The sequence below is a fragment of the Chlamydotis macqueenii genome, chromosome 11 (genome assembly GCF_036417535.1).
Source record: "Chlamydotis macqueenii isolate bChlMac1 chromosome 11, bChlMac1.mat, whole genome shotgun sequence".
Taxonomy (NCBI): domain Eukaryota; kingdom Metazoa; phylum Chordata; class Aves; order Otidiformes; family Otididae; genus Chlamydotis; species Chlamydotis macqueenii.
In genome coordinates this window covers 12,413,869-12,438,697 of record NC_141566.1, presented here as the reverse complement: position 1 = coordinate 12,438,697, position 24,829 = coordinate 12,413,869, and the positions used below count along the sequence as shown (strand labels likewise).

General features: G+C 41.9%; 2 protein-coding genes across 9 annotated transcripts in view; both read left to right on the top strand.

Annotated features, from left to right (window-relative positions):
* OGT (O-linked N-acetylglucosamine (GlcNAc) transferase) overlaps nucleotides 1-3,829 on the top strand; it is a 28,411-nt gene extending 24,582 nt beyond the window's left edge. For all 6 annotated transcript variants that reach the window (XM_086756417.1, XM_086756416.1, XM_086756413.1 and 3 more), the window contains 4 exons: nucleotides 706-858; nucleotides 1,655-1,907; nucleotides 2,099-2,222; nucleotides 2,803-3,829. In XM_086756417.1, the coding sequence (XP_086612543.1) occupies nucleotides 706-858; nucleotides 1,655-1,907; nucleotides 2,099-2,222; nucleotides 2,803-2,977 (705 nt within the window). In that variant the 3' untranslated portion in view covers nucleotides 2,978-3,829. The remainder of the gene's footprint in view (nucleotides 1-705; nucleotides 859-1,654; nucleotides 1,908-2,098; nucleotides 2,223-2,802) is intronic.
* Nucleotides 3,830-3,965: 136 nt separating this feature from the next.
* Nucleotides 3,966-22,490, top strand: GCNA (germ cell nuclear acidic peptidase). Of its 3 annotated transcripts, none has more exons than XM_086756421.1 (10): nucleotides 3,966-5,142; nucleotides 5,969-6,015; nucleotides 8,481-8,532; nucleotides 8,901-8,974; nucleotides 10,252-10,692; nucleotides 12,048-12,219; nucleotides 14,229-14,373; nucleotides 16,212-16,350; nucleotides 19,039-19,243; nucleotides 21,306-22,490. In XM_086756421.1, exons 1-10 carry the CDS (start codon nucleotides 4,784-4,786, stop codon nucleotides 21,556-21,558), a joined length of 1,887 nt encoding a protein of 628 aa, XP_086612547.1. In that variant the 5' UTR covers nucleotides 3,966-4,783; the 3' UTR covers nucleotides 21,559-22,490. The 3 variants fall into 3 exon arrangements, with proteins under 3 accessions (XP_086612547.1, XP_086612546.1, XP_086612548.1); XM_086756420.1 differs by having other exon boundaries at nucleotides 12,015-12,219; XM_086756422.1 differs by having other exon boundaries at nucleotides 5,076-5,142; nucleotides 5,878-6,015; nucleotides 12,015-12,219.
* Nucleotides 22,491-24,829: the final 2,339 nt, after the last annotated feature.

Genomic DNA, 24,829 nt, shown 5'->3' with positions numbered 1-24,829 from the left:
TTGCACAGTATTCTGATTATCCCCTGCTGTCTTTTTATTAGCATAATATTATTCTTTGTGAAGGCTATAAGAGCCATTCTTTTTTGAAAGTCTGTTAATAACTCTTCTAGTCTGATGTTCAGCATTTCCTGTTATTTCCTTGTCAGCTAGTTCCTTGCAGTCTGTCAGTAACATATTAGTCTGCATCTTCAGTTTTGACTGTTTTATGCCTGTTGTCTTTTATCTTAAAAAAAAAACCAAACAAAACAAAAACAAACCCAGAAAACAAACCAAACCAAAAAACACCTTTGCTTTCTAAATACTTTTTAATTCTTCCTTGAAGTCTTAATTTCATTTTTTATCTCAATGAAATGAAGTTACCTTAAGGAGGGGAGCAGTCCCTGTGTAATGCCTCTGTATATGATTCTCCTTTACAGTTATTCCAGTTACTTAGAATTTCAGGGAGATAGAGAAAGGGTTGGAAAATGCCCAGTGTTTTGTGCCTTGGTGGTTGCAACATTGTGGCACCCACAAGTATGTACACACACTAGTTAAATGCTTCTTTTGAGTAAGTAGACAATTTTGTTTTAGTATAATAAAACCAAAGATATTCTTACAGTAACTTACGATGCTAACAAATGTTGCAGTGTGTCTCGGGACAATTCCACAGGGAATGTCTTGTTTCCTGCAGTTTCAGTGTTCCAATAGCTATTTTTGTTTCTTTAGATTAACAACAAAGCAGCAACTGGTGAAGAAGTTCCACGAACTATAATTGTTACTACCCGTTCTCAATATGGCTTACCAGAGGATGCTGTTGTATACTGTAACTTTAATCAACTGTATAAGATTGATCCTTCCACTTTACAGATGTGGGCTAATGTGAGTATCTGTATCTAATAAGTCTAAGGTCAGACTTCTGGAACATAGCTGTTCTTCTCAAGTTAGCAGGAACTTCATGCAAGTTGAATCTCTTAACTGTTCTCTGGAAAACGCTGACCCTTAGCCATTTGAATCCTTACAGTGTTCATGTTGCAGGACTTAGCGTTAATAGAACATGGAATTTTTAAAATTGATATCACATCACTTCTATGCCTCTTAACCAGTGAAAAATTACATCTTAGACAGCTTAAGTGTGCTGACGCTCCATTATGAAGTAAGTTTGGTCTTCCCTAGTGTAAGGGTCGGTCAGAAAACCAGTATCGAAAACCAGTATTGTCTCAACCTTGTCATCGAGGTTGACAATAGTCTGCACAATTAAGTCATAACTGGCCTTGGCAGTTGGTAGATAGATAGATCTGAGCCCTGAGCATCTGTATCAAGGTCCAGTTTAGTGTATTGTTGAAAGTTACTTGAGGGGTATTTTTTTTTATATTCTGTAGCGTGGACCTACAAATAAATGTGCTCATAAATTTCAAGACTTACTGCTTAAGTTCTGTTCTATGAACGATTGCTCAGAGTCTCAGAGTTGCTGTCTCTTTCAGTGGGATTAGAAACTCAATCCTCCTAATTCCACTCAAAATTGTGATCTGTTTTTTTTCCTGCTCTATACCTCAGAAGACGGAAGTATTGAATTATTATGCCTCTTGCTTCATTTTGGTATGTGGTAATTTCTTGTTCGGAAAAGGGAATGTTTCTGACCAAACTTTCTGTATTTGTTACTTTATTTCTGTTACAGATCCTAAAAAGAGTTCCAAACAGCGTGCTGTGGCTGCTACGTTTCCCAGCTGTTGGAGAACCCAATATTCAGCAATATGCACAAAACTTGGGTCTTTCCCAAAACCGAATAATCTTTTCTCCTGTTGCCCCCAAAGAAGAACATGTGAGGAGAGGACAGTTGGCTGATGTTTGTCTAGACACTCCACTTTGCAATGGGCACACAACTGGGATGGATGTTCTCTGGGCTGGAACTCCAATGGTCACTATGCCAGGTAATGCATAGTGGGGAACCTACATAGAACAGATGAGTTTGAATATTATTAAATTTTTAATAACAAACAGCAAGCCCAACAAACTTTGTTGCCTCTTGGAGAGACTGAAAATAATTCATACTCTGTAATACCTTACTTGATAAGCTTAGTCCTGTTACCAATTTTTTGTTTTGTTTTGTTTTTTGTTACAGGCGAGACTCTTGCATCGCGAGTTGCTGCCTCCCAGCTTACTTGCCTGGGTTGTCTTGAGCTCATTGCAAAAAGTAGACAGGAATATGAGGATATTGCTGTGAAACTGGGAACTGATCTGGAATAGTAAGTAAATGTGTACTGTGTAATGTGGTAACATCAAGAATGTATTGGGGATGGTGCTGAGACTTAACAGTAGTTTTTATCTTGTGGATATTTAAATATTTAAAATAGCTAGGCAATCCTCGTCCAGAGGTTTCTTGCCTTGTGGTTAACTCAGCTTCTGCTTTTACAGTAAACTTAACAGTGCTCCCAATTGAGTAATGGTGCTACTTGTTCTGAAGAAATTGCTCATGTGCAGGCTCTTACCTGGTAAAAAATGCAATATAGTTCATCTTTTGTTCTTTTAAATTGAAGATTAAGCAGTTTGTCACTTAATGCAAGTTAAAATCATGCTGTAAAAAGTGACTGCAGTACAGATAGCGCAGCAAGTTAATGCATTAATTTTGGAGCTCTTCTGAGCTGAAGTGGTCATGCTGTGTCAGACATGATATGGGGATGAAGCAGCAATAGGAATTTGGTGGAAGTGAGGGAGCAGCTATTTTTGAAACATTTGTACTGGCAGTTCAGGGTTAGCTGAAAACAGTAGATTTCAAAAGTAAACAGTGTTTGGAACCTCTCCTGACTGCTTTACCTCCTTTTGTAGCCTGAAAAAAATACGTGGCAAAGTCTGGAAGCAGAGAATATCCAGTCCTTTGTTCAACACAAAACAGTACACAATGGACCTGGAGCGGCTTTATGTTCAGATGTGGGATCATTATGCTGCTGGCAACAAACCGGATCACATGATTAAGCCAGTAGAGGCCAGCGAGTCTGCATGAAGAGAGACTGTGTGCCCACCCGGAACTGTCCAGGAACTGAGCCTCTCAAACAAATCTGCAGAGATGATGAGTTAAAAACTGTGCATTTCTACTTTGCCTAGTACTCTGTGGCTGAAGTAATACATGATGGTGATTAAAGCACAGCCAGACTGATTTCTTGCATGATAGGGAAAGACTCAATAGAGCCTGGGATTGTTTTATTCCATGAGGAATTTGAATGGAATTGAGCTGTGTATTTGTGAGCCTGTGTGTATGAGTGACGTAGTGGTTGCTGGAGGAAGTTTGAACTGCCCAACCAATTATGATTTCATGGATTGATTTAATCTTCCTTTGAGTCCTCTCCTTTTATGTCAGTTGGGAATTGGAGCATTTTAACATTTGATTTTGGGTACTCCTGTTGGTATATGTGTGGTTCTGCCATTACAAGATTTCCAGCTAGTGAGTGTTGCTCCCTGCATTAATTTCTAAACTATGTGAACTGAAAAGGCATATTTGCTGGTGTAGTCTTTTTTTTATAGGTTTTATAAACCACTTTGAGTCTATATCAGCCTTTTAATGTTTGACCTCTGTTTTGGAGCTCTCTGTAATGTGTTGGTTTAGATAAAGACTTTTGTTTTGTTTTTAAGCTGCTCCAATAACTTGGCTAATTGGCTTCATGATGACAGCTCCTGTTCTGTTGAAAAAACAAATTTGATTTGAAATTAATCCTCCCCACAAGTGTTTGAGGTAAACACAAACTGGTGCCAAATACAGATCTTTCAGGAATGGTTGTTAATTATGTATAGAGACACAGTCCTAGGTACTGTAGCAAAGACTTTCAACAAAAAATAAAGCTTTGGTTTGCCAGTTTGACTCATTTGACCAGCGTTTCACACTTTCTGCTGCCATTCTTGTGGTGCTGTCAGAAAACTAGATTCTGAACTGCTGGCATTTCATCTTACTTTCTGTAATTTTGTTTTAAATAGTGCTATTTATTTCAGCAGAAATAACCCCAGGTAAGTGTAGATTTTGTACATAGATGTTTCTATTTCTGCTAGGTTAGACTAAACACTTCCAAGCCTTAAAGCTTTGATTTGTGCATGGCTTACTTTGGAAGTGTTTTGGGGCCTCAGAGCAGCTTGTTTCTTGGGACCTTCACAGTGCTGTTGCCTCAGGTCACACTCTGTAGTGCCTTTGAAGGTCATGGCCTATGTGTAAAATATATATATATATATATATTTTTTTTTTTTTTTTTTAATAAGCAACAACAGCATTCCCTAGCTCCTAAAGCTCTGTGGTGGGTCAAGGACTGCCATGAAATGGGGGTCTGCCTTGTTAATGGTGCAAGGGGTGTGGGTGGTGTGTAGTGGGGCGAGTTTGTCTCCTGGTTGTGCTTAGCTTGAGACGCTGGTGTCTGCAAGATGCTGCTGCTGCTGCTTGGCGTGCCTCAGTCCCCGGTCCCTGCTGGTGCGGGTGTCTCCTGCCTGCTGAGCAACTCCGTTTTTGGGGGGGTGCCGTCACCACCTGCATGCACCGGGGAGGGAGCCTGGCTGTGGGTACTCGCACCCTCTCCCGTTAGCAACAGCTTTCTGGTAGCAGGAGGGAGGGGTTAACAACCCTTTTGCGACGCCTGTGCCTGTGTGCCGATGGCCCGCTCCCCGGTAGCCGCTGCCGAGTCCTCCTCGTCACGAGCGGCGAACACACGGCGCGACCGTCCCGCTGCCTCCGCCTGCCACTCTCCGTGTACGCAGGCGCGGGGCGGCGCGCATGCGGTCTGGCCGGGTGCGCCGGAAGCGCTGTGGCGGCGCGCGGGCAATTTGAAGCAGGATGGAGCGGGGGCCGCCGGCCCCTTTTGCCCCCACACCATCCTGTCCGGGGGACGGGCGGGCTACTCGCACTCTCTTTCGTTTGCAGCTCGAGGAGGCACGGGACGGGGCCTCGCCGCAGCAGAGGCCCCCGGAGGCCCACCGGGGCGGCGAGGGCCTCGAGGAGGGCCCCGCCGCCGCCGCCGCCATGCCCGCACACGGTCAATGCCAGGGGCGGGCAGGGAGCGGGGCCGGGGCCGGGGGACGTCCTGGCGGAGGGCTCTCGGACTCACGCGATAGCGGCTCCTGCTGCGGGTTGGCTTCTGGCGGACGCAGCCCGGGGACAGAGGCCGTAGCGAGCTCGGGCCGACGGGGCGGCAGGTGAGGTGGGGTTCGGTGGGGCAACAACCCCAGCCGTCGTGTTCTTCATTATTTTTATTAATCATATCTAAATAGAATTTTAGCTTAGGCCCTCAGTTTTTCAATAACATTAGAATGTTTCAGAATTATAGTCTTTAAAGTTTGGTTGACTTTAATTACAAGAAGCTGTCTTCATATTTTTAAGCAATTGCGTAGTGTATTTTTCAAGTTTCAAATGTTTGAGTTTTGTCAGAAATTTAAATAAATAATTTTGTAAGAGTATTATGGCATGCCTGTACATTTGCATGAGAATTGCAGTCCAAGTGGTAAAGCATCCATTCTACCTCTCAAACTGCAGTAGCTTTCATAAAGCTATTTTGCTGAATATTCATGGCAACCATGTCAAAATGCACTTTATATAAAAGCATCTTGTTTCTCATTGTTGCTTGTTTTGAGATTTCATTATTAATACAACTCAGTGTTCTCTACATGATCATATAACGTGTAAGATGAAAGAAGCTTTCTCTTCTGACTTCTGATACCCCAATTGAACTTAAACTTAATGTAGTATCCTACGGCTGTGTCTCCTAATGGTTCAGTCTTTCAGATTTTAACAGTGATTGGTTACTACTTGAATATTGAGCATACATGGTTGTTATAATATACAAGTTCTAATATTTCTGTTTTAAATAATTTTGAAACAGTTCAGCCTATCTGAGGTGTTTAGTGCTTTTTCAGCATATATTTGTTTCTCAGTGTTCACAGGTATGCCAGACCAGTAGAGATGCTGATGTACTTGCTGTTGACCCGATGTTCTTGATATTATTCTGCATTTCGTTTTTTACAGCCATGCAGTGTACTTCTCTTCCAGCAGCGATGATGAATTTGAAATGTGTAAGTAATAGAGCATGTTAGTTTGTTTTCTGAAGGAGTACAAAAAGGACACATTTTTGTCTAGTTGTAGTGAAGTAGTTTTTACGCATTATTTTCTTTCATTGCTCCTACCGCAAAGTACACTTTCTCCTTGCAGTGCAGTGCCAGTAGCTGTATGCTACAGTGAGTGTTCTTGAATCTCGTGTCTCAATCATGGATGCTTTTTGCCTTGCATTATTTTTTCTTGTTGCCTCAGTTTTATGTGTTCCCTGTCACTCACTTGCTTCTTTCTTAGTCTACAGAGCATCTTTGAATAAACATTTTCTCTAAGCAGTTACTGTTTCAAACACACGTCTAAGCTACTCAGAATTCCCTCTTACATGTCACAACTTTTGTTGCACGAGTCTTAACCAGTTGGAGGGATGTTTTTGGCTTTTCATAGTGGCTCAAGGTCTTGATAAGATTGAATTGAATACTAATTTTACATGGTGGCTTCTGTGCATATCTTCCTATGTTTGTGTTTAGCCTGTACATACAAAACCTGATATTCGTATTTTTCTTTTTGATAATAGCCGTTATGACTATAATTTTGTGTTAAGGTGGTTGAGTATGCACTGGTGTTTTTTTTCCTGTTGCAAGAGTTCCATTTAGTTCAGTCTTTAGATGGACTAATCATGGCTTTACCACATCTTACGTGGGTTTCAGACTAGTAAGTAATTTAAAGGTTTGCAAATCTTGCAATATATGCCTCATTACGTATTCAACATTTGAACAGAGATGGTAGAAATGGTAAGGCAACAAGTAGTATCTGTTTATTTTGCCTTTTGCATATCACTCTTGTGTTAGCCCAGCTGCTTTTAAAGCAGATTTCTCATTACTTAGAGTTCACAGTGTGCTCCAGCTCAGTGCCATGTGGATGATCTTAAGCATTGTCAAGCCTTACTACTTACATCTAGTAGCATTAACATGTGCTGTGTATAGTTCCTGGGCTTTAAAATTTGATACCTATTTCAATAATGTCCATTCATTAGGTCATTACTTACCTTCCTGTAATTTTTTAAACTTAAATTAGTCATTAGTCGGGGCCTGGAACAGCTATTCTATTGCTGTACTATCACTATTGTGACAGCTGTAGGAAAGAAGGAAACAAAATTATGTGCCGAGAGACAAAAAAAAACTAAAGAGAATTGATTTATTAAGTAGCAAGTCGTATTTTCCCATAAGCTTTTGGTTTCCTATGACCAGCTGTCAGCCTTATTAGTTTGGTGCTGCTTTCACAGTCTAGGAACACTGGTTGTGATCATTTAGGAAAGCTGGCTGCTGGCTATTTGTGCTTCAATGAGCCACCTTGATGTGGAGGCTTGGAAGGCAGCAGATGCCGAGTTTACTTCTTTTGTAATGAAGGTAGTGATGAAGACTACTGGGTGCTAAAACTGAAAATAACTTATTGCTCCAAATACTTTTTGAGCTTCAAAGCCTTGAATTCTTTTTTCCTCCCCCTTGTGCTCTCCTTCAAAGAGGAAAACACTCAGTCCCATCCTATGCTTTTTAACTTACAGTGTACTTTCAGTGTTGCATTTGGTATAGCTCAGCTGCTATTCTTGGTACCAGAATCTACCAATCAGCCATAAAAGCTTTATCAAGCAAACATATTGTCTGGTTTTGGGCTTATGACATAATGCAAAAGTTCATATCCCATTGAAGTTATGCATGCAGCTTCAGATTGTGAGAACAAACACTCATTAACTACTCTTCTTGCCCATTATGTTCTGAAGAAGGGACAGTTGTTTTCCTTCTCACCAGTCTGATCTATGCTTTAATGAAATTTGTTCCACTTTAACTTTCCTGAATCTGTTATGATTATGATGATGTGTGAAATTTTGGTGGCATTTCTGAAAATCTTCTCAAGAGACACTACTTCAAGCATATGCAGTACCACTGCCTGAACCATATTTTCGTGTTTAGCAGTCACCATAATACTCCCGGAGTGATTAAAACACCTTTAATTCTGAGTAGTAGTCCTGTATTACTCTTCTGCAGTGCTCTCTTACTATTTGGTTTGAACATTTTTTTGGAGTCACTTAGTGGAATAAGCATATGCACACACCTCTTTGCAATAGGAAAACTACTACTTGCAGTCATTGAAATGCTTGGAGGAGATATTAATAAACTCATTCAGTTCCACCCCCAGTGATCCACATATATGAACAGGCTGTATTGAATACTGCATGATATGTAACAGCACTTCTTACCTGGCTTTGTGCTGGGCAAGGATTGGATAAAGAAGGAAATGCTATACAATGCTGCTGTCTGCTTTGAGGAATTGAGAGTTGGAATTATGTCTGAAGGATTCTTATGTTTGTTTTTTTTTAAAGAATTTAGACTGAATTTTTAGGAGTTGCAAACTTTTATCTTAAAAAAAAAAAAACCAACTGCATAACAAAAGAAACAGAACTTTGCTCTCAACTCATCTTTTATTGTTTCAGTTTCAGCTAGAATGAAAACTCACAAATCTGTTTCTAAAAAGGTGGATGAAAGGTGGGTGCTGTAATTAATAACTTTTTGATGTTTATACATTAGTTTTCTGTATCAAATCTATTCAGAATGCAGAAAAATGATCAAAAGTTTTAGCAATTTTTAGGCAGATAAATGTATAGGAGTGAGTGCAGACAGAAGAACTGTTATGTGTTCAATCTGTACATTCAGGTCAAATGTAAAACGGGCTGTTTGGAGGTGTACATGCTCTATTGTCATTCCTATTAATGGATGTAGTTGGTAACATTTGCTGTGAGCAACTGATAATGTTGTACTGAGTGGCTTTTTTTGGCTTGCTTTTTTAGTAAGGCAAACTTTTCTGGTTTTGTACTTATGCCTACCTTTTTTCACATTATTTGCTTGTTCTACAGTTTGAAGGACTTAAGTGATGACTCTGACGATTTCTTCTTGGACTTTAAAGTGAGAGAGAGCACAACAAAGAATGGTAAGTAATGGTCCAACAGCAAATATGAAACAGGAATTTTAATGAGTGACAAGATAGCATCCATTGCTGAGCTCGTCAATTTCTGAGAGAGCTTGTTAAATGTAAGACAACTTTGTCTCTCCATTGAGGATAACAGAAGAGAGGCTTTTCTGATTCCCCTGAGATTAACAGAGGAAAGCATGGTCCTACTGTTCCGACAGTATTGAACAGGACAGAATTTGAAGTATTGCTGTAGGTCTGCAGAGGCTATGGACTATCTGCTAGTATTTGGGTCTGTGAAAAGAGTAGCAGCTCATGGTTGGTTAGACTGAGTTGCAAATATGAGGTGATCACTGTGGAGAGGGGACTTAAGATATGTAAAGCCGTGTCCCTATGGCTGCACCAGCTCATTCTGTGGCCAAAAGACACTGAGTAAAGAAAGAAGGTAACTTGTTAAGCTAGATACCTTTAATTTGATGCACATGTTGGCAATCAAGCCGGTGTTGCAGAGCTTCTTTAGCCAAGGTCCTATGTGTAACTCTGTTAACATTGGCTACAAAATATTCTGGCAAACTATGACTTGAGGAGTTCCAGTACTTGTCTGAGCAGATGATCCCTGTTTTCCCTCAAGGGATGGAAAGTGCCTTGGTTTACTAACATTCGGAGCCTAACTACAGCTGGCTGGAACACTTCTTATTGATGTGCGCAAAGTGGACTTTCCTAGGAGTGAACAGGGCTCTGGAATTCTTGACATAGCCACTAGGCCAGTGATCAGGTGACAGAATTCCAGTAGATGAGGAATGATAACAGTGATCTTATGTGAACCTGGAGAAGCTCTATAGAGCTTCTGATCAAGAAGGGTGGGATCTCTTGGAGCTGGTGTGAATGTCAACCCTAAAACATGTATGCCGGCTGCAGACTGTGAAAAGCTAATGGAATGGTTTCTGGAGGAAAAATGGGGGAAGCAAAATGGACCAGAAGCATCGTTTAAAAAAAAACATAAGTCACCAATAGATCTAACATGATCCTTTGATCTTAATATGTCAAATCTGAGATGTCAGGAGCCTTGTTTGTTGGCAAGCGTGCTCTTTGTGCTGTATCATCAGCTAAGATTGCGCATTTTTTAAGTCACCTTTCCCTTAATGGTTTTATAAGACTGTAATATGAAATGTGCAGCCTTACCCTTACGTGCACATAGCTTTTGTTACTGGGAATGAAGATTATGCCATGTGTTAAGACAAAGGAAGATCTCCTAAATGAAACTATCAAAACTTTAAGCTGTTTCTTTTGAATTGCAGCACAGAAGGATCTTCAGACCCCGAGGAAGTTGATGACTTCTGGAAAGAAAAACACTTGCTGCCAAGAATTGCAGTATCCAGGGGCTTCAAGTGACACTGAAGATTCTGTCTTTGTAGAAAGTTCATGGCATGACTACCAAAATGGAGGAGTGAAAGACTCGAAAAAGAGTCAGAGGTGCATAAAACTCCCACCTCCACAAAATCTGAAAGAGTCAATTTCCAGAGGCAGTCCAGACTTGCTTGTTAGAAGGAAAGAAAGCAGCTGTGAAAAGAGTACAGAAAATAAAGTGCCAACTGCGGCACTACAACAAAATACAGAGATAGTATCGAATAGCTCAGATGAGGAATTCGAATCATTAATACAACGGATAAGGAAACAAAGTATACCTCGAAAACCACTCTTAAGTCCAAGTAAAACTGTCTATCAGCCAAGCACAATAGGTAAGCAATTGTTCTCAGCTAACTTGCAGCAGTAGTAGTGTTAATTGCCTAAGTCTTTTCATTTGTGTGGCATATGCTTTAGAAGTGTGACCCAGCATCTTGCAATTGAATTTCATGCAATCAGAAATTATTCCTTTAAACATTCTGAAAGGTGATTCTACTAGTCTTGTGGTATCAAGAGTTAAGTTTTTCACTGTTGCTTGTTTTTGTAATTCCTATAACTGCAGGCACTTTTATTTTTAAAAATTGTTCTGAAAACAAATCAAGCTGGTTGTTTTGAATGATGTCTAATTTCTTTATGTACGATAGCAGTTAATGTGAAGCTGTTATTCTGGTAAGACTGAAATTTTGAGCAATTTAGATGCTGTTAATTTAGTATTTGAATTTATAATTTATTTATTTAAAATACATTTTATAATGAGAATTTCCTAGATCAGTAGCTCCTTCTCTCCTTTAACTGAAGCGAGTTCCAACTGAAAGGGAAAAAGGGCCATTGTGAGTAAGAGCAAGTGAAAACAAATCTTTTTCTAGAAGAGTAAATACAGGGTGCCTTCCTCACTAGCAAGGACTAGTTCAGGGCAAGGAGACCTGTGGAAGAGGATGGCTGATAGCATAGAAATATGCCCTAGGAAACAGTAAGTTCTTGTTTGTTTGGTTGGGTTTCTTTTGGGTTTTTGTTTTTTTCCAATTGAAATATTGTGGTCTAGAAAACCATTCTGGAAGTGAACTGGCAGCTGCATTGGCTTCTTTGTATATGATTGAATAGTTAAAAGGATACAAGTGGCACAAACAGAGGAACAGTTATAGAAAAGCTATGAGAGAGAACATCTACTGAAACTGCAAACCTTGAAGTGGTCCTTGGTTTCTGGTGTGAAGGTCAATCACTTTAGCAATCTGCCCAGACATGGACTGGGGAAATATATGGCAGCTATATGGTCAAAACTTGCCTATGAAACAAAGGATGTGACTGATGGTACATGACAGAAGGTTAGAACGATTTTTTTGTTCAAATGGTGTCTCTGCATAACTGCTCCCAGTGTGTTGGTTATGTATTTTGAATTGGTGAAATGTCACAAATGCCTGAGTGAGGTCAGAAATGCTTTTCCCTACACTTCCTTCTAGCTGAATATTTGAAAGTTTGGAGTCTGCCACTCCTTCATTGAAAGGTAATTTTTGTAGTATATAGTAGAAATTTACCTTTCCATCAGTTGTAAAAGCCTTTGCATTCAAGAATGCACAATAAAAATATGCATATGTGGAATATTTTTTCACCATTGTCTGTTACCTGGTTGCTGATGTCTGTGCTCCCGATTCTTTGACAGTGTGTAATCCTGTGGCTCTTTCTATTGAACCAGAAAACATTGAGCCACTCTGTGAAGATGCCCAGCCCTTGAAAGGGGAGGGACTCAAGACACCAAGGCCAAACTCAATTTCACTTCAAGAAACACCTTCCAGGATAATGACTTCTGCAAGAGCTCTTAGGAATGAATTGGTCGGTTGCTCTCAATCAGCAAAGACAGAGAAAAGGTAAGTGTTTCTCCATTTTTACTATGTTCTAAGGCCATTATAGGTGGACAAAGAGATGACAAGCGTTTTGCCTAGGATGATCTGATTTTTCTGGTACCTAGAAATTGCTGCTACCAGTTCAGCAGTGTTTAATGGTTAAGTACCTGGAAATCAAAGCTTTCAGTCTCAGGTATGACAGGGAGAATATAAGCTAATCTCCACTTAGAGAAACTGATGACAAATAAATCTGACAGATTTTAACTCTTCTTTTAAATGTTAGCTCTCTAGCTATTTCTTGTCTTGACACAGGATACTTCTAATGTGCACTGTGCCCCTACAGTTTCTATTTATCTGGCTGTCTGCCTCTGAAAACATATCAAAATTGATTATGTTAGTAATTGTCACCTTTTAACAAACTTGTCTTTATATTTTTGACCTGTATCCTGATAACTTGCAGAATTCATGTTTCTTTTTCTATACGTGGATGCAGCTTAAGCTCTTCAGAAGAATGTCTTTTTTGTTTCTAATAGCTGCCTTTATTCTGCCTTTTAGCCACATGATGTCTCCTTTAGTCATTTTATAATTGTGTATATTAGTACAAAACCTTTAAATGATGTCTTCAAAGTTGATGCTTTGTCAGAATGCTGCAGTATTTGAGTTAGTCATCGTAGTGGAACATCTGCTTCCCCTGAATGAATTCCTGAGGATTCCCAGAATATCTTTACCTATGCTTCTGAAAATATACCTTTATTGTGGGTGACCATGTTAGGGCTGTTCATATATTGATCGAGTTTTGGTATAATTGTGGCTTGCTGTGTTGCAAAGATCTGAGCCACCCTTTTCCTACTTAGGAGTTCCATAATCTAGTTTTGTGAATTAATGAAGTAACTGCAGAACTATTGCAACAGCTCTGCCCCTTCATGCCCCTGAACGGGGAAGAAGACAGTTGGTAGTTTAGCCCCACTTGGAACCAAGCTACGCGTTCTCTCTCTCTCCCTCCACTCTCTGAGGGAATAGGGAGAGATAATATAACAAAAAAGTCTCGAGGTTTGAGATAAGGACAGGGAGAGATCATTGAAGTTACCATTACTGACAAAACGGACTCGACTTGGGGAAGACTATTTATTATTAAAACCAAAGCAGGATAATGGGGAAGAGAACAAAAATAACTTCCCCCCACCCCTCCCTCTTCCCAGGATGAACATAATTTCAATTATCCCTACCTGCTTCCCCGCTCTGAGTGGCACGAGGGGAATAGGGAATGGGGGTCATGGTCAGTTCATCCCATGTTGCTTTACGCTGCTCCTTCCTCTTCAGGGGAAGAGAACTCCTCACATTCCTCCCCTGCTCCATTGTAGGGTCCATGGGCTGCACCACGGGCTGCAACGGAATCTTGGCCAGGAGCAGCATTACTCCTCCCCCTCCTTCTTCACTGACCTTGGCGTCTGCAGCCATTGCTCTCACAAGAAGTTATTCACAATCCAGTTTAGGCAGATGCATCTCAGGTTCTCTTCACTTCTTGCAGCTGGCCTGGGCACAGACAGCTGCCCAGTGGGAGGCCAGAGGGTGAGGCCTGCAAGGCCCACAAGGATTACGCCTCCTCCTCTGGCCCCCACTTCAGCTTCCTCACTTCTTCATTCACTTTTTTTTTTTTTTTTTTCCTCTCTTTCCTCCTTCCTAAGTACGTTATTGCAGAGGCATTTTCAGGGAACATTCTGCCACCAGCTGGCTCAGCCCTGGCCAGTGGTGGGTCTGCCCTAGGCCTGACTGAGTCCACCACACAAAGGGGAAACTTCTAGCAGCTTCTTGCAGAAGCTGCCACTGTAGCTCCACCTCACTAAACAAAACCAACACAACAGTATAACCATGTGCACCTCACTGGCCTTGTGAGGACGAGGTAGTAAAAAGAGTCAGGAGGGGTTTATGCCAGTGGCAGCATGCCAGGGATCTTTATTGACTATAAAGTGGCCATAATTTTTCAATATGATCTCTCTGTACTTCAGTAAACTGCTTTTTGGCTTTTCTTGCAGGCTCAGGGTGTGCTCAGTGTCTGGCTGTTTCTTGCAAGATCTCTCAAATCCGTCTTCCCACTATGTGAAGTATTTCAAGAAAAATAAGGAGGAGCTGGCGCAGAAGCTCTACTCTCTATATAATAGTACCATCTTTGAGCAGAAGGTTGGCTTCATAACAATAACTCCCATTCTAAAATGCTGGTTGATATGTTGCTCTTCACTTTTTGATGTGATCATTTATCCTCTTCAGTTAGTAGAAATTAAGCTTTATAGCAATGGCTTCTGTTTGAATTAGTTCAAGCAATTTCTTTGAAAGCTGTTTATCACCACTGCAATGCAGTGATTTTCAGTTTGGCTTGCTTTCCCAGCTGTAATGATATACCATTCTTAAGTGAGCAGTCTGGATTGTGTCCAAGAGTCCTTGATGAGAGAAACGGCAGCATGAGGGGCCTTGGATCAGTTTCATCTTTGAAGAGATGACTGATATTTATATCTTCTTGTATTTTCTAGTAACTGCATAGTTATCAACTCAGCAGCTTGGAGATGTTTCTATTGCTGCCTCTGTGGTAGCAAACCCCAGCAAGAGCAGTTATGGCTCTCTGCTGCTGAAAGAAGCTCAATGTTGCCTACCACCATTGCTCATTCACCTTTTACTGAAGTAACATGTACTAGTGCACTCTGCAGTATTGCCACAGTCTGATAACTAGTTGTAGCACAACTTTCTTGCCTGCAGCTGCCAAAAGGCAAGTGACGGGAGTGTATGTTGGGGAGCAGGGAGCATAAAAGCACTTTCCTTTGTTTTTAGGGCCTGTTGCCTCATGCTTAGTCACGCTACGTGCAATCTTAATTCATTCCTTTTGCATGTTTGTGTCTGCCATTCTGGAACAGATTAAAAAGCTAGTTATCCTTTGAATAACAGTTTTGGGTGAACCCAAAAGTATAAGTTGTGTTTTTAAATTGAAAATTCAATGTCAGAGAACCCCTTTTCTTGACCTTTACATCTTCTGGGATACTGGAGAGCTTCCTCTGGTGAGAAATGTCCTTGAAATGAGGGACACTGCCCTCAATAATTCCAATAGAATTTCCTTCAGGAAGGAAAATGTTTCTGTGCAGCTGAGAAAATATTGTTGAGCTGTCCAAGGACAGACTGAGGTCACAATTTCACATAAAACTGAGCTAAACAGGCTCAGTATTGCTGAAAACAAAATGTCTTGCTCCCCAGTGCTTCAGCCCTTTACCTGTGAAGGCACTTACTACTGTTGGACTGTTTACTTAAGCTCATTAACTAATCTAGGTGACGGAGTACTGTTAGTAGAAGAACAGAGCTAACCAAGATAGAAATGATGAGGGCTTAAAATCATGAGCAGTGCAGAGGATAAGCAAGGGGTGGTTGACAGTCTCGCAGTGTGAAGGTGCATAAAATTAAAATGGCAAGTTGTAGGTTCAGAACAGCCCAAGCAGATAGTACTTGACCTGTAAATTATTAAGCTGTAGAACTTCTGATCATAGACTATTATGGGTACTAACAATGCATGTGTATTCTTAAACATACAGACACTTCCTAAAACACTACAAAACAACTATAAGGGCTATTTAATGCAAAGGAACCGCCAGTGGCTCAGTGAGGTGTTATATTGCAAATGACTAGCAGTTAGGGAGAGTACTTTTTTTGAAAAGGAAATTCTGGTTTATGCCTGACTTGTCCTTGTATTTCTTCTTAAGCAGCATGTGGTAGCCACTGTTGGAGGCAGAACAGAGGAACTAGGGGACTTCTCATCTTATCTTACATTGTGAAACTTCCAGTGTCGGTTACAGAAAAACTGATGATGCGAATAACATGCAAATCCACCCTCCATGGCTTCTTAAGTGACAAGAGCATTAAGGGCACTAACAGAGACATCCTGTACTGGCTTTGCAGTAAATATAAGGGGAAGCCAGAGGGCCAGAACAAGAAAAGAGAGGTAGGAGAGGGCAGATTACATGCACTGCTTTGTTTTTCAGTTACCAGAGAAAATTGAAATAATCTGGAATAAGAAAATGAGAAAAACAGCAGGATATTGTGTAACTGGGCAGACAGAAGGTCCTGAAGCAAAGCGTTACGCTCGCATAGAACTTTCTGAGAAAGTCTGTGACTCTGCAGGTAGGTAGAAGAAAAGATATATTGATTCTTCTTTAAGAAAGTGAGTTCTAGAGAGATAAAATCAGGAATCTGAGGCCTAAGAGATCTGGAACTGGACCCTGCTTTGAAATTTCTTATTACGTTGAATAAATAAATCGGTTAATGGCAGTATTTGCCCTCACAACCCTTCTAAGAGGCTGGGCAAATTTAAAAAATGTGAGAACAGAGATGTATTCATGCTAACTGCAGTATTTTGTTTATATTTTGTATTGATTTGATGACCTATAGGTTACTCTAATTCTATATATATACTATAATGGCAATCTGAAATCTGACTTCTTCCACCTTGTTGGAAGTATTTAAAGCGGAAATAAAGACCCGGTCAGTGCCAAATTAAGTTCTGTTATGTGGTGGATACCATAACTGTTATTTCTCCCTCATCTCCTCCCAATTTGGGGAAATGAATGTTGTAGTTCCCATGTGAGAAACAGTTCTGTAATTAATAGAATATTTTGAAGTAGCTTAATAAATTCAATTTGAAAGATTCCCAGAGTACCCTGGGAATCTGCTTTTGAGGGGTTAGGAGTCCACGAGTGCTGGTCTGGTTCTGGTTTTTAAGAAGTACCTTTTGGAAGTGCAGGAGCAGGCAATCTTATTGTGTCATAAGTCAAGCAGGCAGGGCAGAAGACCAACTTGTCTGAACAAGGAACTCCTCATGGAGCTCAAGATGAAAAAGAAATTGTATGATCTCTGGAAGCGAGGTCAGACTTTGCAGGAAGATTACAGAACTGTAGTTCATCTATGCAGGGAGAAGAAACAAAAGGCCAAAGCTCAATTAGAGTTGAAAATGACCAGTATTGTGCCAGATGAGAGGAAGGGCTTTTTTAAGTATGATAATAGCAAGAAAATGTCTAAAGAAAACATTGGCCTGATGCTTGTTGAAGATGGTAATCTGACTAATAGGGATGAAGAAAAAGCAGAGGCATTCAATGCTTTTTGTCCCCTCAGTCTTTAATAAAACTGACAGACTTTGGGCTGCCCAATCCTCTGAGTTGGAGGATGATGAGTGTAGGAGTAGTGACTTTCTGTTTGTGGACACTGAAATTGTCAGGGACCAGCTGTCAGCATTGCCTCAGCAGCCTTGCCTAGAGTACTGTGTGCAGTTCTGGGCCCCATGATTTAAGAAGGGTATGAGATACTTGAATGCATCCAGTGGAGGGCAACAAGGCTGATGAAAGGACTGGAAGGAATGTCCTGTGAGGAATGACTGAGGATTTTGGGTTAGTCTAGTTTGGAGAAAAGGAGACTGAGGGCCAGCCTCATAGATCTCTACTGCTTCCTGATGAGGGGAAGTGGAGAGGGAAGTGCCAAGCTCTTCTCTCTGGTATCCAGTAATAGGACACATGGTAATGGTTCAAAGTTGCATCAGGGGAGGTTTAGACTGGACATCATAATCATAGAATAGTTAGGATTGGAAGAGACCTTCAAAGGTCATCTAGTCAAACCCCCCTGCAATGAACAGGGACATCTCCAACCAGACTAGGTTGCTCGGAGCCTCATCCAACCTGGCCTTGAATGTTTCCAGGGATGGGGCATCTACTACCTCTGGGCAACTTATTCCAGTGTTCCACCACCCTCAGCATAAAAAAAATTTTCCTAATGTCCAGTTTGAATCTACCTACTTCTATTTTGAAACCATTTCCTCTTGTCCTGTTACAGCAGGCCCTGCTAAAGAGTTTCTCCCTGTCTTTCCTATAAGTCCCCTTGACATACTGGAAGACCACTATAAGGTCTCCCTGGAGCCTTCTCTTCTCCAGGCTGAACAGCCCCAACTCTCTCAGCCTGTCCTCATACGAGAGGTGCTCCAGCCCTCTGATCATTTTCGTGGCCCTCCTCTGGACTCGCTCCACCAGGTCCTTGTCCTCCTTATATTGGGGGCTCCAGAGCTGGATGCAGTACTGCAGGTGAGGACTCATGAGAGCAGAGTAGAGGGGCAGAATCACCTCCCCTCAGCCTGCTGGCCACGCTTCTTTTGATGCAGCCCAGGATGCAGTTGGCTTTCCGGACTGCAAGCGGGCATTGCTGGTTCATGTTGAGCTTCTCATCCACCAGCACTCCCAAGTCCTTCTCCTCAGGGCTGGTCTCAATCCATTCTCCGCCCAGCCTGGGATTGCACCAACCCATGTGCAGGATCTTGCGGTGGTCAAACCAGTTCTTAAAGAGGTGGTTGATGCCCCAAGCCTGTAAGTATTTAAGAGGCATTTTGACAATGACCTTAATAACTTGCTTTAACTTTTGGTCAGGCAGTTGGACTGGTGGTCGTTGTAGGTCACTTCCAACTGAAATATTGCATTTTAATTGTGTAGAAAATTCAGTGCTCTACTCTAGTTTTTTCATGTTACAAAAGCAATCAATCTTTCTTGGTCTAAATAAAGGTGTTTCAGGTCTGGTATAAAAAAAAAAACCAAACAAATTAGGCATACAGGGAAGTAACTAGGATGCAGAATTAAAGCTAATTACAAAAGTGGAAATGCACCTTGTTTTGGAGCATTTTATTTTATCAAAACATTGGTAATTCCAACCCCACAACTAACTCTTGCATCTTAATAAAGAATGAGTGTCAAAGGTCTGAAGTAGTGACCAAGGATGACAGTCTGTACTTTCCCATACCTGACTGATCTTAACATCTTTTGTTTGCCTTACCCCAAGATCGTCTTCGAGACACACTGGTTCATGAGACTTGCCATGCAGCCACCTGGCTGATCAATGGTGTTCGTGATGGACATGGACGATTCTGGAGATTCTATGCCAATAAATCAGCTGTGATCCATCCGGAACTGCCAGTAGTAACAAGATGCCACAGCTATGAGATTAATTACAAATTCATCTATGAGTGTGTTCTGTGCAAAGCTACGTGAGTAATGTTTTGATCTTGCATGTGACTATGTATTAACTTTGTCTCTAACTTGGCAGTCTCCTGTCTCTAGAAATCATGAGTCTGTTAAACTGTGAAGCAATAGGAATACTCTCCAAATTGTCATGTCACATTTCCTGAGCCCACAGAACCTCACTATGTGAATCCACATGTTTGTTTCCAGGTAGTTTCAGTTCTGGTTCAGAGGTCAGGACAGGCAGAAGTGTCTTCTGAGGACCACTGGTGATGATGGAGGGTCTTTGCGAAGCAGTAAGAGATCAGAATATGTGCCTCAGCATTGAAGGACATGGCAGGGAGAGGTCATACCCTGTGTGGCTGCTCTCACTTTTCAGACGTTGCTCAAATGATGTAAAGTTGGGTTCACCTTCTACTCTTGTCAATATTGAGTGAATTTGTGAAAGTTTTTGACCACTCATCTCTGATCTCATGATCAACACTGATCCTATTACAGGCGTTTTTGTAGCAGGTGGTATTTCTGGTCTTAAATAAGTACTATATCAGGAGTAATACTTGTGGGCCTACACTGATGGAGCAATGTCTGTATCTGGCATATTCCTGTAGAACGCATGTAAGGAAAGTACCTGCATATGTTGCAGAAATAAGGCATTCCAAGTTATTTTGAAATCTCTCCACATCTTACATTTCACAAGGTAACATCTTTGAATGTGCAGTGACGACAATCTAGGTTTGATCTAAGGAAAAACAAGTGACAAGAGCGTGCTAGGCTTGGGATGGTGGGCTGAGTTAACTTTTTATATGCTCATCCTTGTAAAGATACTGAGTACCATCTGATGCTGAAAGAATGAGTTGTAACTGGAATTCAAAAGTGGAACAAGTCTCCATAAAAACTGGGCACAAAATGTGTGAGTGACAGTAATTAGATATTAGATCAAAGTATCAGAGGAAGCTTTCTGGGTTTTGTGTCTTGATGACTTTGAATTAAGACTAAACATTTTGACTGATCTTATATATTTGTATGGTAGTGCTAGGTGCAATGTAGAGACCAACAATATAATGATTTCTATTGATTTAAAACGCCATAAAAGCTGTAGTCAGTTTTCTAGTTGATCTTTTACCTCATGGACTCTTTCAGCTTGTGTATATATCAAAGGAAGAATAGATGTCTGCAGCCACACAGATGTGAGCAGCACTGTAATGTGAAGGATTGAAGCTAGGACACAGATCTACTGATAGTTTGCAACACTGGTCGTCAGACTTCTGTCTTGCTTACTGCATTTGTGAAATGAGAACTATATATGTTGCTGAGATCAAGCAGAATAAATAGTTGCTGTGGTAATTTCTCAGGTTTCTTACCTTTCATGGGTATGGAAGGTGTTGCCTTTTCTGGAAGATTGTAACTGACCAGAGGCTTCTGTGTGTAATGACCTCAGTCTCAGTGGGAGAGCATGATGTTTTGTGAATTCAGTCCTGCATAGCCCGGGAAAGTGACTGACAATGGTGTGACTTTTTTAATTATTATTATTTCGTTATTTTTTAAATTGTTGTTTCCTCTACCACCATCTTTAGGGGCTACATGCATACTTAGAAAGTATGGCTGGGATTTTTCTTCTCAGGATCATATGTGCTACTTCCAGAAGCACTGGAAGAAAGTAGTATTTCATGTATGAAAGAATCTTCCTGCAGTGTTTAATATGTCTGTGCGACGCGTTAGTTGCTTAGATGCAACAGGGCATTGAGAAGATTTATGGTGATAGCTTTGAGGAGAAACTCCAAGGGGTAGTTGATAACATGGGTTGTGGAGGTGTTTCAAAACGTTGTAGCACTTCATACTACTAGGCTAAGTGTAAAAGAGACATAGGAAGGAACTAAGCTGAAAAGGCAGTGGAAAAAGTTCTAGGGTAAAGAAATGTGTAATGCAGATTTGATTGCTCTGCTGTGTGAAGTATGTAGTCTGTTTCCTCTTCTAAAATGCTAACTTAGAAGTGTGACCCAAGTAGCCTGGCAGAAGAGAAAGAAGCCATTTCCCACAAGTACTGTCTACCACAAATGTGAAATCAAAGTACTTATTTTTCCATTTCAGGACTGGACGTCATTCCAAGTCTCTGGACACAGAGCGCTTCGTGTGTGCATTCTGTGGGGGGCAGCTGGTCCTGCGTCAGCCCACTCAGAAGGATGGCACTCCTGCTAGGACACATCTAATGCCCTTTGACAAATATATGAAAGAAAACTATGGACTTACTAAAAGAGAGCAGCATGGGCTGAGTCATGCAGAAGTCATGCGGAAACTCAGTGCAGATTTTGCTTTAAAAACTAGGCTTCAGTATTCCTTGTAATATCTCAATACACTTCCTTTTTTCTTGCCACTTAAATTTTGTATGTAGTAGTAAATGAGTCTAACATGAGTCTGAGAATGGTTTGGAGGATTCCAGATAACTTCAATATTTCAGCATTAAATACTTCTATTAAAGAAGACCTTAAGGCCTTTTCTAAAATGGGCAAGAGTGAGCAAGAAGTAATGATAGCGATCATAAGTCCATAGCAATGCACAAGTCAGGGTGTCTTTCTTAGACTTCAGATAGTTACCACCTGTGTGTGGGAGGATGCAGTTCTAGGCCCTTTGTGGGACTGACTCACTGTATTTATCTGGAATTTTCTGAACAATATTTACACATAGTGGTTCATAGCATGTCTTCAGTGACTCCGGTGAGTAATGGATTTACTCTTTCATCTGGGTAGCTGATATGCTATACACTGTATATGTGCTGCAGAACTGTTAGGTCTGGGATTGTCAGATGCAAGAAAAATCCAGGCCCATGAGCCAAAGCCCTCTGATTCTGTCTGGATGACTTCCAGGCAGTAAAAGGGGCAGACCTGAGGAAGACTTCAACATGGATTCAAGCATTCTCCCAAGGAGAGTCAAGGATCACTTGACTGTTTTTGTTAAATGTGGTAAGTAGTTAAAAGCGGTAGGTAGATGATGCATCAAATCTGTTAGAGGAAGCGTGAGTTTCTGCAAAGGCCACTGGTCCTTAGTGAGATCAAAGCTCTTTCTGATTAAATTTTCATTGTGATTGTGCCTCTATCCCTGGGATTTCATAGAAGCTAGAAAAACTTCAAACACTTTCCACCGTAGACTGAGAAAGCCTAGTCAGATGAATTAAGTCTTTAATGTAGAACATGTATACGTGTTATGGTGTTTGTGTCTGCTGTGAACAAATTACTCGGAGGATTAGTAATTTTGAATAACCAATAAATGCCAATTTTATACTAACTGTGGCAGTGAACCAGGCTTCTTTGTTTCAATTTAACCATGGCTGTGTAGGTATAGTATGTGAAAGCTTCTGATTTCTCCTAGCTAGTTTTATGTGCAGCAGATCCACCCTGCTTGCTGTTGAGAATATCTCTCCATGCTCCTCACCTCCTGCCCTGCCTCTATCAATCCCGTTACATTCCAACTGAAAAAGAAATATTGTCAGCATATGAAGAAGTTTGAGCCACTTCGGAAATAGTTGGTACTGAATCACAGCTCCTCTTGGCACCTCAATTGCCTGTGCTGAGCTGGGTGTTCAAAGGGAGGGTCCTCTTTACATGTCGTGCAACTGATGCTACGTGGAGTGAGTGAGTTCCTCTCATAATGCAATGGTCTCAAATGGGAAACTCTGACTGCCCAGGAATCTTGGAAGTGATCATGGGCTGGCCAGAGGGCTGAAACTTCGGAGTGTCACCAGAAGAGGCGACTCATGCTGAAGAGGCTCCACTGTATAGTATGTTACCGGCAAATGAAAAGCAGAAAGCCCTGCCATATTGTGGGAAGACACTGAAGATGGAAAGCTGCTGTGTGGGGTTGTGGAGGGTTTACCCTGGCTGGATGCCAGGCACCCACCAAAGCCACTTTATCACTGCTATCCTCAGCTGGACAGGGGAGAGAAAATATAACAAAATATTTACAGGTTGGATAAGGGCAGGGAGAGATAATTCACTAATTACCATCTGCACCTGAGTCATGGCAATCCCAGGCACAAATACAGGCTGGGCGGAGAATGGATCAAGACAAGCCCTGAGGAGAAGGACTTGGGAGTGCTGGTGGATGAGAAGCTCAACATGAGCCGACAATATGCGCTTGCAGTCCAGAAAGCCAGCAGCATCTGGGGCTGCACCAAGAGGAGTGTGGGCCAGCAGGTCCAGGGAGGTGATTCTGCCCCTCTACTCTGCCCTGGTGAGACCCCACCTGGAGTACTGTGTCCAGTTCTGGAGCCCGCAACCATAAGAAGGACATGGACCTGTTAGAGAGGGTCCAGAGGAGGGCCATGAAGATAAGAAGGCTGGAGCACCTCTCCTATGAGGACAGGCTGAGAGAGTTGGGGCTGTTCAGCCTGCAGAAGAGGAGGCTCCGGGGAGACCTTATAGCGGTCTTCCAGTACCTCAAGGGGACCTACAGGAAAGATGAGGAGAGACTGTTCAGTAGGGCCTGTTGTGACAGGACTAGGGGTAATGGTTTTAAAATAGAGGGAGGTAGATTTAGATTAGATATTAGGAAAAAAATTTTTACAGTGAGGGTGGTGGAACACTGGCACAGGTTGCCCAGAGAGGTGGCGGATGCCCCATCCCTGGAAACCTGCAAGGCCAGCTGGGATGAGGCTCTGAGAAACCTGATCTAATGGAAGATGTCCCTGCTCCTTGCAGGGGGATTGGACTAGATGACCTTTGAAGGTGGATTGGACTAGATGACCCTTCCAACCCTAACTGTTTTATGATTCTATGATTCTATCTCAGGCAAAACAGGTACTTGGGGAAATCAGTTTAACTTGTTACCAATCAAACCAGAGTAGGATAATGAGAAACAAAACCAAATCTCAAAAACACCTTCCCCCTACCCCTCCCCTCTTCCCAGACTTAACTTTACTCACAATTTTCTCTACCTCTTCCCCTGCAGCCGTGTAAGGGAACAGGAAATGGGGGTTGTGGTCAGTTCATCAAACATTGCTGCTCCTTTCTCCTTTGTCCAGTAGATCTAGGGGGAGACTCCTCACACTCCTGCTCTAGCATGGAGTCCCTCCCATGGGAGACAGTCTTCCATCAGGTGCAGTCCTTCAGGAACAGACTGCTCCAGCGTGGGTCCCCTGCAGGGTCACAAGTCCTACCAGCAAACCTGCTCCAGCGTGGGCTCCTCTCCACAGGGGCACAGGTCCTGCCAGGAACCTGCTCCAGTACAGGCTTCCCATGGGGTCACAGCCTCCTTTGGGCATCTGCATACTACTCTGTGGGCCTTCATGGGCTGCAGGGGGACAGCCAGCCTCACCGTGGTCTGTGCCATGGGCTTTGGCACCTGGAGCACTTCTCTCCCTCCTTCTTCACTGATTTGATGTCTGCAGATTTGTTCGGCTCACTTATTCTCACTCCTCACTCTGGCTGCATTTGCTGCTGGGCAGTAACTTTATCCTCTTCTTAAATATGTTATCCCAGAGGTGCTGCCACTGTGGGTGATGGGCTTGGCCGTGGCCAGTGGTGGGCATTGGCTTTATCGGACATGGGGGAAGCTTCTAGCAACTTCTCACAGAAGCCATCTCTGTAGCCCCTTTCTACCCAAACCTTGCCATGCAAAGC

Excerpts from the sequence above, each read along its gene's own strand:
- GCNA (XM_086756420.1), top strand. The coding sequence starts at position 4,784 with ATGGAGCGGGGGCCGCCGGCCCCTTTTGCCCCCACACCATCCTGTCCG. Across the intron at positions 5,143-5,968 it reads TCGGGCCGACGGGGCGGCAG|CCATGCAGTGTACTTCTCTT; the intron begins GTGAGGTGGGGT and ends CGTTTTTTACAG. Across the intron at positions 14,374-16,211 it reads GTACCATCTTTGAGCAGAAG|TTACCAGAGAAAATTGAAAT; the intron begins GTTGGCTTCATA and ends TTTGTTTTTCAG.